The 12,172-nt window shown below is 35.9% G+C and overlaps 1 protein-coding gene across 2 annotated transcripts in view; it reads right to left on the bottom strand.

The window, feature by feature from the left end:
- The window catches only part of LOC111338574 (uncharacterized), a 23,401-nt gene extending 11,491 nt beyond the window's left edge, over positions 1-11,910 (bottom strand). The window contains exons 1-11 of one of the 2 annotated variants that reach the window (XM_088732224.1): positions 11,662-11,910; positions 8,987-9,056; positions 8,180-8,250; positions 7,114-7,206; positions 6,795-6,864; positions 6,568-6,642; positions 5,880-6,019; positions 5,377-5,556; positions 4,596-4,963; positions 3,121-3,254; positions 1,785-2,461 (exon numbers count right to left, since the gene is read on the bottom strand). In XM_088732224.1, the coding sequence (XP_088588350.1) occupies positions 1,785-2,461; positions 3,121-3,254; positions 4,596-4,963; positions 5,377-5,556; positions 5,880-6,019; positions 6,568-6,642; positions 6,795-6,864; positions 7,114-7,206; positions 8,180-8,250; positions 8,987-9,030 (1,852 nt within the window). In that variant the 5' untranslated portion in view covers positions 9,031-9,056; positions 11,662-11,910. Of the gene's footprint in view, positions 1-1,784; positions 2,462-3,120; positions 3,255-4,595; positions 4,964-5,376; positions 5,557-5,879; positions 6,020-6,567; positions 6,643-6,794; positions 6,865-7,113; positions 7,207-8,179; positions 8,251-8,986; positions 9,057-11,661 lie in introns of those variants that run through there. The other variant, XM_088732223.1, reaches the window with a different exon arrangement.
- Between the last annotated feature and the right edge of the window lie 262 nt (positions 11,911-12,172).

The raw sequence follows: 12,172 nt of genomic DNA, 5'->3' as shown, positions 1-12,172 counted from the left end.
ATTCACGCATGAAATGAAAACAAACATGGAAACATGGACGATATGTAATGTACTCGCTAAATCTTTCATACTTACTTTCTATACGATTTATCAATTCATTGTATTTATCTGTTGAAACATTTCCTCAAAAATTGGTTATTGTGAATCTTCATGGTTTGTAACACTTGAGGTGATACATATGACACCATCGTTACAACAATGATAAATTCTAATTTCTTACGCTAATGACAGTGAAGTTTCACTTAAAATCTAGAATGAAATTTACGTGCTGCACAAACCAGCCCAAAAGGTTTCTAAGACTAGGTTTACACTAGAGGAGAGTTTTCCGGATTCGTAAATGTTTCCGGATTCATCAATTTTGGAGTATTTGGATTCGTAGGCGTTTACACTGAAAGGATATTCGGATTCCTGACCGTTTACACACAACGACAACTCTGGGAACATTCGAAATGAAATGGTTACCAAGCCCAGTGTTGTTTCGTCGTTCGATCGTCAAAGTGAAAATGCCTCCCCCAAAAAAGGCTAGAGTAGATCCAGATGCCACAGAAAAAGGCTAGAGTAGATCCAGATGCCAAGCAGTCTACGTCGTCGGCGATTAAGTGTGGCTGACGTTAAACTTCCTTGCAATAATAATTTGCGTTTCTTCAGAAATACTGCGGTACACATGATAAAATTTATCGCCTGAACCTGCAACAAGATTAGGTAACCGGAGACCGCCAGCAATGTTGGTACCAGATCCATTTTGGTTTCACCGCAAACTCAAAAGATTGCAGGTGGAAATAATATCCGGATTCGAGAAAAAAAGCGGTTACACGACAAAACTTTCCGGATTCAAAAGTTATCGGATTCAAAGTTCCCACTTTAAATTCCGGATTCAAAATCTCCGGAGACACGACCAAACCGGGAAGTTTTTATTTCGGATTCGTCCACGTTCGTGTAAACGGCAGAATGAATCCGGTACTAAAACGTTTCGGATTCATCACGAATCCGGAACAATTTCCTCTAGTGTAAACCTAGTCTAAAACAGAAAAAAAAAAACTCGAAACTACGCTTGTACATATTTTGTTTTGTACATAGTTCAAATACAGATACCTTGTGATTAAATGCAAATTTTCATCTCAGTGTTGTAGAAAGAATCCACAATTCCAACAGACGTGGTAAGAATATAAACAAGTTAAGCCAAAACAAAATTTACTGGCTTAGGGCCATTTAGTACCAGAAGAAAAAAGTTGCAATTTCTCACATCCTCAGAGAAGTATTCATCAGAAAATTGCGTACAGCAACACGCTAATAACATCAGAAATACTGAAATTAGCATTAACACTACTTTTGTTGTTCAAGAATATTGTATCACTTAAAAAGAGTCTCTAATAAATAATTCATATGATTTTATAATCATTGCTTTGAATAGAATAACTCAGTTTGACAAAACAGTACCACCTTCAACAATTATTTGTACAAAATTCTGGTTCTAAAAAACGTTGCTATTATTTTTGTTCCTCTACCAATTGAAGAAAAACAACAAATATTACTGACAAAAAGTTTCATAAGATAGGCACAATAAAATTTTGTGAATGAAATAAATACGTAAACAAAACTGTTCTAGATCAAATTAAGATTTGAAACTAATTATTAGTGAGCCTATGTGCTATGACAGTATCAATGGAACATATTTGCAGCATCAACTCATTTTTTTTTTCTCTACTTGGTTTTAAAGGGTGGGTACTAAAAACTTGACGCATATAGATGTGACAACAAATATTAAAAAACATTACAAAACTTACCATTTCCAGTAAGTGGAACAGATGGTTGGTTTAGCCGTGGTTGATTCCCAAGCACTCCATTTACATAAGGTGGAGAAGAACTCCAAGGAGCTTGTCCCACATTCACAGGAAATCTGTTTGGTACGCTATCAACTGTTGTTGGTGTAGATGACATAGCTGGCTGAAAACTACCAAACACTCGCTGTGGAACAGCACTTGGTGCTGGGTAAAAACCATTACCAAGCTGTGGGTGAGAATTAGGCATCACTGAATGGTTCATGACACCTCCCACAGGTTGTACTGGATGCGAAGTTGGTTGCATAACAGCTGGTTGGGAATCTGATAATGCAGGGGGTGAAATCTGTGATTGTGGACTACCTTGGAAAGTTTCAACACTTAGGCTACTTTCCCTGCTACCAGTTCTAGCGGGTTGGCTTAAACCCTCTGCCAACAGCTCTTTCATAAAAACATCTGTGTTACTTAAATCAGGTTCACTTGCTTGGGACGATCTGCTTGACGAAGGTCGAGAGCTTGAGTTGTCTAACCCACTGAGGTTCAGATGAAAATTTTGTGTTGATGGGAATCCATTTTCAGAGTTCCGTCTTGGACTGTTGTGTGCTGGACTTGCTGAGCCATTAGGTGTATGACTTCCAGGTCTATGGCCGCCTCGAATAAACGTTACTTCTGTGTCTTGTCCCCTGTTTATAAATAAATCAACATTACTGTTATGGCCTTCTCTCACATGGTTACACAAAGAACAGTTGTCTATTCAGATATGATTATTCTTTAACTAACACCCATAGAAATTTCAAGTTCAATTTATTATCTACATTATACTTTGTCCATGAGCTTAAATGGTAAACTTTTATCACTTACTACTGAAAATGTACTACTTTAAAAGACTATGATGTCTATTACTAGGAGATTATTACTCATGACAAGTTTATGTGTGACAATAAACAAAGAAAAATATGGTTACATAAAAAAAATTTTCTTATTTCCATGGATTGTCTTTTGTATAGTTTCTGGGAACACTTTTTATTATCAATAAAATGTTTTCCTACCAATAGCACATTTCATTTGACATTTTTCTTTTTTTGTAATATATACCTGGCATTTTAAAAATTATTACATCAAAACAACTGGTCCCGGACAAAATCATTAATTCTAAAAACATGTTTGACTGATAAAGTGCAAAAATATTCTTTCAGGAAGCTAAACACTGTTGTCATAAATTATACTTTTGAGCTGTTAAGACCAGGATACATAAATCTGTCAGGGCAGATAAAAAAAAAAATAATAACAGAAGACACAACAAGTCACGAATAAGACAAACAAAATTTAGTGAAAGTAATACCTCAGTTTAAGTCTTGTCAAAAGAGATTTTGCTTGCTCATGGGTAACTCCAATGAGAGTTTCTCCATTAATGTAGATGAGCCGATCACCTTTCTTGAGTCTTCTGTCCTGTTGGGGAAAATTATAAACCTTTGCCTTGAAAAAAGAAAAAACGTGGTATGGCTCTAGAGCCCTGCATTTTGAATTTAGATGTACATCAATAACTGTTTATACCCAAAACAGGTACCTATTACAGGTGACCAGAAGAATCTAGAATGGATTAATTTCAAATTAAATTCAAAAACCAAAAATGCAAATCATCTTCACCTGCGATTATGAAAAGAATCTTGCAATTATGAGTTCAAGAACAGGTCATTTGACAATAGGACAATTAAACAATCCGTTGGCGCTTTAAGGACCTTCAAATGATAGGTTCGAATTATTTCTTAACAAAATAAAAGAAGGTCAATTAAAGCCAACTATTGACTTCATACTGTTTCAAAGAAAGCTCCAGCAGAGACCCTGCGCAAAGATTGTAAATTTCGGTTCCAAGTCATATTCACAAGTATCAGGCTAGGCAAAAAAACCAAAGCTTCTAAATTGATTGTAAAAGACAAAAACTATACAGTTTGCCAATTTTTGAAACCAAAAAATTAATATGCATCATGTTTCAGTGAGTCAAATGACAGCTGCTCAATATTTGAAGCCAATTTCCTATTCCTGAGAATACAAGTCTTCATAATATACATCATTTCTTATGTCAACTGAAGAGCTCTGGTTTTAAAGCTGATATAATGTAATTTAGGATAATAAAAAAAAAAAGCAAACAAAAAAAAAATAGATCTCCGATGAAAGCTGTACAATTTTTCTTGACCATTGAATTAAAACAAAGCCTCTGTATATGTGATAATAAATACACTAAACATACACAGTGATGAATGTCTGAAGATAACAAAACAGAGACCAAGGAATACAAATGCATTTTATCTCTCCATAAAGAACGAAAATCTTTGTTTATTACAAGAAGAGCAAGAAAAAGAATAACTTGTTGATTTTTGAAGTAATCAAAGTTGGCATTACAGAACTCTGACATAAATGAATTATATGGCATGACAAACCTAAAAAGCTAACAAACATTTTAACTTAAAACAAAGCAGGAATTGAATGCAAAATTTGTTGTAAAAATTTGGTTTTTAAATTTCACCCAATTCTCTAAATGAAGATGTAAAAAATAAAATGAATGTTGTATTTTTTCTGCAAAAAGGCATCAATTTTGGGTTAAAAACACCAAATAAATTATAGTTTAAAAAAAATCTCTTTTTGGAAAAACTGCTGAATACATTGTGAATAAGAAAAGTAGGATATTTTTCGCAAACTCTGTACTTAATATACTTGTTTATCAGTATAAATACTGGAAAAAGAAAAATATGAAATTTTAAATATAAAGTTAACATCAAACAGACAAAGTAAAACGTACGTCACTCGTGCTAATTGTACCTTGTGGGAGTCTCCTCCCTCAATAATGTCATCAACATAGATATGTGGCCCCTCAGGTCTGTTTGTACCACCAACAATACACAGCCCAAGTCCAGTTGAGTACCGAATCTGTATGGTTTGCAGTTCACCAGGATGGTCAAATGTTGGAGAAGAGCTATTTGAATGTCTATCAGTGGGCAGACCAGAATCATTTGTGAACTCTGATGAAACGCTTTGCTGTTCTACAGTTAGATGTCCACTTCCATTGAATTCAGGTGATTCATCCGGAGAATGAGCTTCACCATTGAGGTGACGGGTGTACTGTGTTCTGCTTGCTGGTGTGGACAGTTTTTGGAGACTTGAGTTGTAAGATGGAGGTTCATGAGCCCCTGTGAACATTATAAACCATGTTTTAGTGTAAATAACAGATAAAAGATTTCTTGCAAGAAATATTTTCTTCATAAAAGATAAATGTTCCTCAAGATGTGCTTTAGAGTGAATCCCTTAACATGGTTTTCATTGTCTCACATCTTATGACTTGCAATTTCACATTTTGAACCCTTTTATCATGAGTATTTTCCTCTTTTCTGCTGTTTTCAAAATGTTATGACCTGCATACAAGCTGGTATGATATTCCACCCCTCCTTAAGAAATGTGCACCCAGTGATTTCTTGACCCCATCTCTCCCACAGTCATTTTCCCCTATTTGCTTCAATCCTCTATCTCAATTCACAAAGTGCAAATTAAATAAAAAACAAAATCTTTTCATAAATCAATCCCAATCACAGAGGCACAGACTTACCAGGGGTGTGTTGAACCACAGGAGGACCAACTGAAAGTGTTGGCAGGTCCATGGAATACATCCTCTGAAGACTGGCAGAAGGTCTATCAAGTGAACTGGTGGGTGACAAGACAGGACTGCCATGTCTCCCACCCATTAGAGGTGACATCCGGCCAGCAGTCATCACCCAGGAACGTTTCCCTTTGGAAAAAGAGCAAAGCTAACTTATTAATAATCAGCTATAAATGAAAATATTTGAACACAATCTTTGCCACAGGGGGGAATGGGAATTTGTACAAGCCAATCTTCAAAAGTTCGTTGATTGATCACCAAATTTCAATTTGTCTCAAAGTCTCTGCTTGTTTAAACAAGTAAAGACTTTGAGATTGTTGTAACACAAGATAATCAGACTTGATACCAACGATGGATCACAATATCTGACTAAACAAAACTGAATCATAACATAAAGGTGTATGTGTAAAAGCACAGAATGTTTTGCAGCATTTTTCACCAGTTTTACTTACCCATGGTTGGCGAAGGGGTTGAGGCTCGTGAACTACCAAAACTGCTGCTCCTTGTTAATCCTGGTGCTGAAGAACCATTGGTTAGACCTGATAATGTGGATCCACCATTTAACGCTGTCATCAATTTTACAAACTCTTGCCTGGAAGAAACCGTGTTAACATCTTAATAATTATGTAACATGCAAGACAAGCCTTTTGTAAATATCTTACTGAAGACATTAAAAAAAGACTACTTTAAATAACTGAAAATAAAATGATCACTGAAGACTGCAGAGATTCCATATCAATGCCATTTATTATGATGCAAAATCAGTCAAACATTCCCTTGTAGTTTAAATAGCAAACACAATTCTCAGTAGTTACTCGACAATTAACATGCAAACAATAATGTGGTGAATAGATCAACTGTAATTAAATTTGACTAGTGTAACTGTATTGTTATATATGTATTGTAAGTAGTGTAAGTTAATGTAGTTTTAACATGGTGTAAAAAGTAATTATAGTGTAAGTACATGTGTAAGTGTAATAAATAATGCTGTATTAATAAATAAAAAAAATAATAAAAAAATTAAAAAAAAAAAAAAAAAAATCAGTCAAACATTTAATGACTGCATAAATAAATATATAAATTATATGTGATTATTAATTATAATTAAATACTATTAGGTAATCTGAAATCTCATTCTACCTGGCCTGGACATCTCTGCTCACAACCATTTTTGCATTGTTAGTCTGGGCAGCATTGCGCAAGAGTGACATTGCCCTAAATGACAACAACAACAACAACAACAACAACAAAAAATATTAATAAATTCATAGCCAAATGACTTATAGCCCAATGATGACAACACCTTCAAAGACAAATGCTATCATAATTCTTGAGACTGTTGATCTGTTTATCAATTAGCAACTTACTTGTCATTTGACACCCCAAGCAGGCTGCACCCATTTACTTCTAAAAGTTGATCTCCCTCTCTCAGTTGTCCTAATAAAAATGAAAAGATCCTGTTATAGATCTTAGAAGCAGGGGGTTCTACAGACTGGTTACAAGGATCAAACCTGAGAGGTCATATTTGAGTTAAAAATTTCCTTCATAAACATTTACCACTGACACTAAAATCTCCTCGCAGTTACAGAGCGTCTGACAATTCCTAAGTAAACATAGGGATGAAAATTTTCAAGCCCTTTCAGAGCCAAGCTGATCTGATGTGGTGTGTCACAATCTAATTCTCACCATCAAGATCAGCAGCACCTCCACTCAAAACTTTCTTGACAAAGATTCCAAAGTCAGCTCCAAGGGCTGATCTCCCACCAGCTATTTTTATACCTTCCAAAAAATACAAAATTATCATAAATTATACTAATCATAATGTAAAACCATACATTACAACCAGTTCTTAACCCTTCAAACCCTAAGAGTGACCAGCATGTAATTTCTCCTTACAATATCACCTCTGAATCACACATTAAGGTCAGGAGAATAAAGAAAATGATCACCAGTGATGGAAGCTCCTCAGTGATTGTTAAAATCAAATCAACAGTGATTTAGCATGTTCTGTACTCTAATCAACAACATTTGTCATGACAGTGGTTAAAATGTACTGGACTCATGAGGCACAGCTAAACCACTGAATATTAAAATGATTCTTTCATTGTGTGACACGTTACACGACATGTTGACGCAAGCAGCACTGTCTGGGCTCTTATCGACAACAGCAAACTGGCCAATCAGATTGTGATATTACTACCAATTGTGATAAAATCCCTCTTTCCAAAGTCTCTTCACAAAACAGATATTTTTTTTCTGAAATCCTGGTAAAAGTTGATTTGACAATTCCAACCCTAACCCACTCCTTCAAAAATCCCCACTCCAACACCTTCCCATCCTCTTAAGAGAATTATATATAATACATGATTAATAACCATCAATAATAAATAATCAATAATATATAATTAAATTACAACTTCTAAACATCCTTCTTGCATTATATTTGGCTCTTTATATGTCAAACAGGACCCAACACTTTTTTCCTTGAAAAAAGAAAAAACGGAAATTGGCTATATCAAGTCTGAATGATTTCCGCCCTCTCTTAAAACACAAGGAATTTTCTTAAATGCATGTAAAAAACGATTCAACACTTTCAACCACCTCACAGTCCATTCCACCCTTCCCCTACTTAAAAATAAAATTTAGAGCACCGAAAGAAAAGAGCTGAAAAAGGACCCAATAAAACACTTAATAAATCAATTTCAGTTAAGAGTTTAAGTTAAATCAAAACAGGAACTAAAAAGAATATTACCTAGTCCACCATGACAGTTTTTAATATTTATCACTTCAGTGTCATCTCTATCTCTAACATCAATTCGGGACCTTAACAAAGCATGGAAAAAACAAAATATATAAATTTCAAATTAGTGTTCAAAGCCTCTAAATTTCTGAACATGTAACCAGACTCCTCTTCCCACAGGGGCACCCTCCACAGGAAGCCAATGGACCTTGCCATTTCCTCCCCATAAAATTGAGAATCTTGATATTAGCAGGCAAGTAAAGAATTTAACAACAATTAACAATTAATCACTTATAGAGTGCTATTTACAATGACAGATCAACAGCGCTTTACAATCAATCCTAACCCACCCATCCCACCCTAGGGGAGTACATCCATCACACAGTTATCTCGTGCGTGGGAAATTAACGTCTCCTACCCCCAATCCTGTAGGAGATGGGACCTCCATTTATTCGTCCCTATCCGAGAAGACTAGAGTATCTAACCATTTCTTGATGTTATAGAAAGGTAGCATATTCTTCTCAATTATTTTAAGACCTTGAGTGTTGGTCCCGCAGGGGGCTCGAACCCTCGACCTTCCACACAACAGTCCAGCGCTCTATCCATTGAGCTAACCGGGAGGCGGAAAGTGACAAAACTTTTGAGTCTGTAAAACATGTTTCGTCAGAAACTTCTATGATCTTCAGTTAATTCAGCTTCCAACACTTTGTAGAGTAATTAACTGAAGATGACAGAAGTTTCTGTTGAAACATGTTTTACAGACTCAAAATTGAGAATCTTGCAATTTGCTCATTTGATTATTAACAGCTAGTGACAGACCTTGGAGAACCTGGATCTGCTGTCACCATTGTGAGACTCCCCATGTTCAGGACTTCTACTTCATTACATTCTGCAGAGAAAATTGGACGTGTTAAATTTCAATATTTTGGGTTCATTTTATACTTCACGAGAAATAATAATAATAATAATAATAATAATAATATTCTCTGCTAATCGCCATCTCAAAGTACAGCAATGACGCAGCTCAACAAGGTCCAACCGAAAGCTTACAATGGCACCTCTTGGCAGCGGCTATACAGTCCAAGTGTGACCTTAGAGCACAGCTTACAGCCAGCTGGAATCAGCTGTATGTTGGTTTTTGGTGAGGGAGGAAAACCGGAGAACCCAGAGAAAAACCCTCGAAGCAGAGAAGAGAACCAACACAAACTCAACCCACTTATAGCGTCACGTCCGGGAATCGAACCCGGGTCACATTGGTGGGAGGCGAGTGCTCTTACCACTACACCAACCCTACTCCCCATAGGTATTAAAGGCATGTGCATTTAAGATCTTAATGCCTATGATCCTAACAAACACCTGAAACTGCTCTTAAAAGACATAGCTACAGTCTGTAATGGCAAAAGATTTTCAAAAGAAAATATCCTTGATATATAATTAAACTTAGAATCGACTGAGCCACTGACAACCGTCTGAGGTGAAGGAGGACTTCTCTACTGTTCAGGAAAAAGACAAGTTCACAGACAAAACCTCCTCTCAAAGGATAAATCACTCATAAGAACTGAGATATCCGTGGCTGTGTTTTGTGAGTAGTTATGTTATAGATGTTTTATTATGATACATCTCAATTAAGCCTCATTAAGAGCCTGATGCAAACAGAAAGGTCAAGAAACTCAGTAAAATGGCAGGATTTGTTTACTTTGTCAAAAATTACCTCAGCCTTGCAAAGGAAAAGAGACAGATCAGATTCAGTTCAGTTCAAAAAGAGAACTCACTTATATTGGATGACAAAAATAGAGCATTCAAAAGATTATTTAACTACTATTATTAGTAATTGAAACAGTAGCTCTGTATTGGCACAGAAGCTATTATTATTTTAAAGTTATGTCATGCCTGAAATGTTCTTGTAGTATGTGACACTATCACTGACCAAAACCAAGTAAATGGGAGCCACTTTTTTACGACACTCATTAGTAAATGAGCGCATGATGAGACCTCGCGAGGATTTCTTTAAAAAAGGAAACTTTGACTTCAGGGTAACAAAAATTCGATTACAACTTACAGAACTGTAAAATTTAATTAACACTTCCAACAGGGGATGCAAAATATTAAGTAACAATTAACACTACCATAAAATGTGTACAAACAGTGGGACATGCTCAAGGATAACGACTGAGGGAAAAATAAATGTTATGTTCTACATGCTTAAACATTGAAGGTGAGAGCATAAGATAGATATATCAAAACATTTTGAGCTTTTAAATTTGCATACCACTATCTGCTGTCATCAAGGTCGATTTTCTACAGCTGGTGGTAAACTGCTAGTTATTTCCAAAGCGTTTTGTACAACAGACAGCCCTCACGTAGTCTTCAAAAAGTCAAAATAACTTGAAAGAATGGATATCAAAAGCACTGAAACAATAAAACGAGCTGAAAAAACGAACAACTGGGCACCCAAATTCCGCCATATTACGATCGTATCATTGACGAAACTTATCAGCAATCCCGCTTCGATTTGTCGCGCCAATTACTGCCGAAAAAATCGAAGGCAGGACCAAATAGAGTGCCACAGAATACTCGATCAAAATACATAGTTGATATTACACTTATAAACATTTCACTTAAGATTGCTCGTAGGCATTACCGGTTGGTGGGAATTGAAGAAGCAATAGCCTGTCACGGCAGTAAGATAAACATTGTACAATTTCAAAATACACCACCATTCCATCAACAGAATTCCATTCCTTAAGTGTTCTAGCGGTCAAAATCCAAAGCTAAAATCCTTCAAAAAAGTGGTACAGAAATCTAAGCTGGTCATTTTCTCTGTTGTTGTTATTTGGTTCCTTTATGATGGTACGGGCGGGCAATTATCTATTCAATTTCAGCTGTTTTCGAATTGCAAACAAGAAGTAGCGCATGTATATGGCCACAATTCAATCGCGAATACGAACAGAAAATCTCTACGAGCACGTTTTACATTATTGAAAGTAAACATTAAGGTCTGGATTACAAAATTCTCTTTGCTGGCAACGCGCAACAAAAAGAAAAAGCTGAATTTCCGCAGCGGAGTTGTAGAGATGTCAAGCTAAGGTTCGAAATAAACGGAAGGTCGGTGACAAAGGTGTTACAAACAGCGCACATTAGCGTGCAAAAAAAATCAATACGTACAAGCGCCTTGGAAATAACTTCATAAATCGCAAATGATTTTCTATTTCACCATCTATAAACAAAATTATTTATGTCAAGACTCTCCATAGAGAGGTCGGGTTAAAGCCATGAAAGCTGTCACTAGCATCAGCATTGCAGAAAGCTTGTGGTTAAACAACCAGCCCACCAGAAAAACCGACAAACGATTCTCAATGCAACGCTAAAAGTTTTACGTTTCGGTAAAATATTACCAGTTCACAACGAACGATAGATTAAAATACAAGAAAACTTTGATTTGCGAAACAATTATCTTTAAATTTTGACGCAATATTTTTAACCACTGATCTTACCTCTCTACCTCGCTTCAGTAGACGAACCAAATAATGCCCAGTTTGACTCCGCACTTTGTATAATGTGTATGAGATTTGGTACTATAAAATTCCTCAAGAAATGTGATTTCTGTTGGTGGTGTCAATGATAGAAGCTGCAATATCACTTGAGTACGACGTGTATCTTACAACTCTGTTATCTTGACATAAATGTATGCGGTGTCAAGCTCCATTGCATTCCAACCATCAAACGTGTCTTACGCAGTTTTGTTGTTCTTTAGCAACGGGACGTGCATAATCCATCGTTGTAATTAGTATTACCTTCTCGGATGACTGTAAGTTCCCCAGACAGGAATACAGAATACTTTGATTACATCAGTTTCGCATTCAACGCAAATTTAAGAACTTTTACGAGTTTATCGTCAAAATCTTCCACTGCATGAAATCTGTCTTTTCAGCGATTTTTAAAAAGCAGTTTAACCATTCTCTGAATACAGAAACAAAACTCTTTTCAATCATGAATCTGATCTTA

The sequence above is a fragment of the Stylophora pistillata genome, chromosome 9 (genome assembly GCF_964205215.1).
Source record: "Stylophora pistillata chromosome 9, jaStyPist1.2, whole genome shotgun sequence".
Taxonomy (NCBI): Eukaryota; Metazoa; Cnidaria; class Anthozoa; order Scleractinia; family Pocilloporidae; genus Stylophora; species Stylophora pistillata.
The sequence above is the reverse complement of the archived record's forward strand: the minus strand, read 5'-3'. Positions and strand labels throughout refer to the sequence as shown.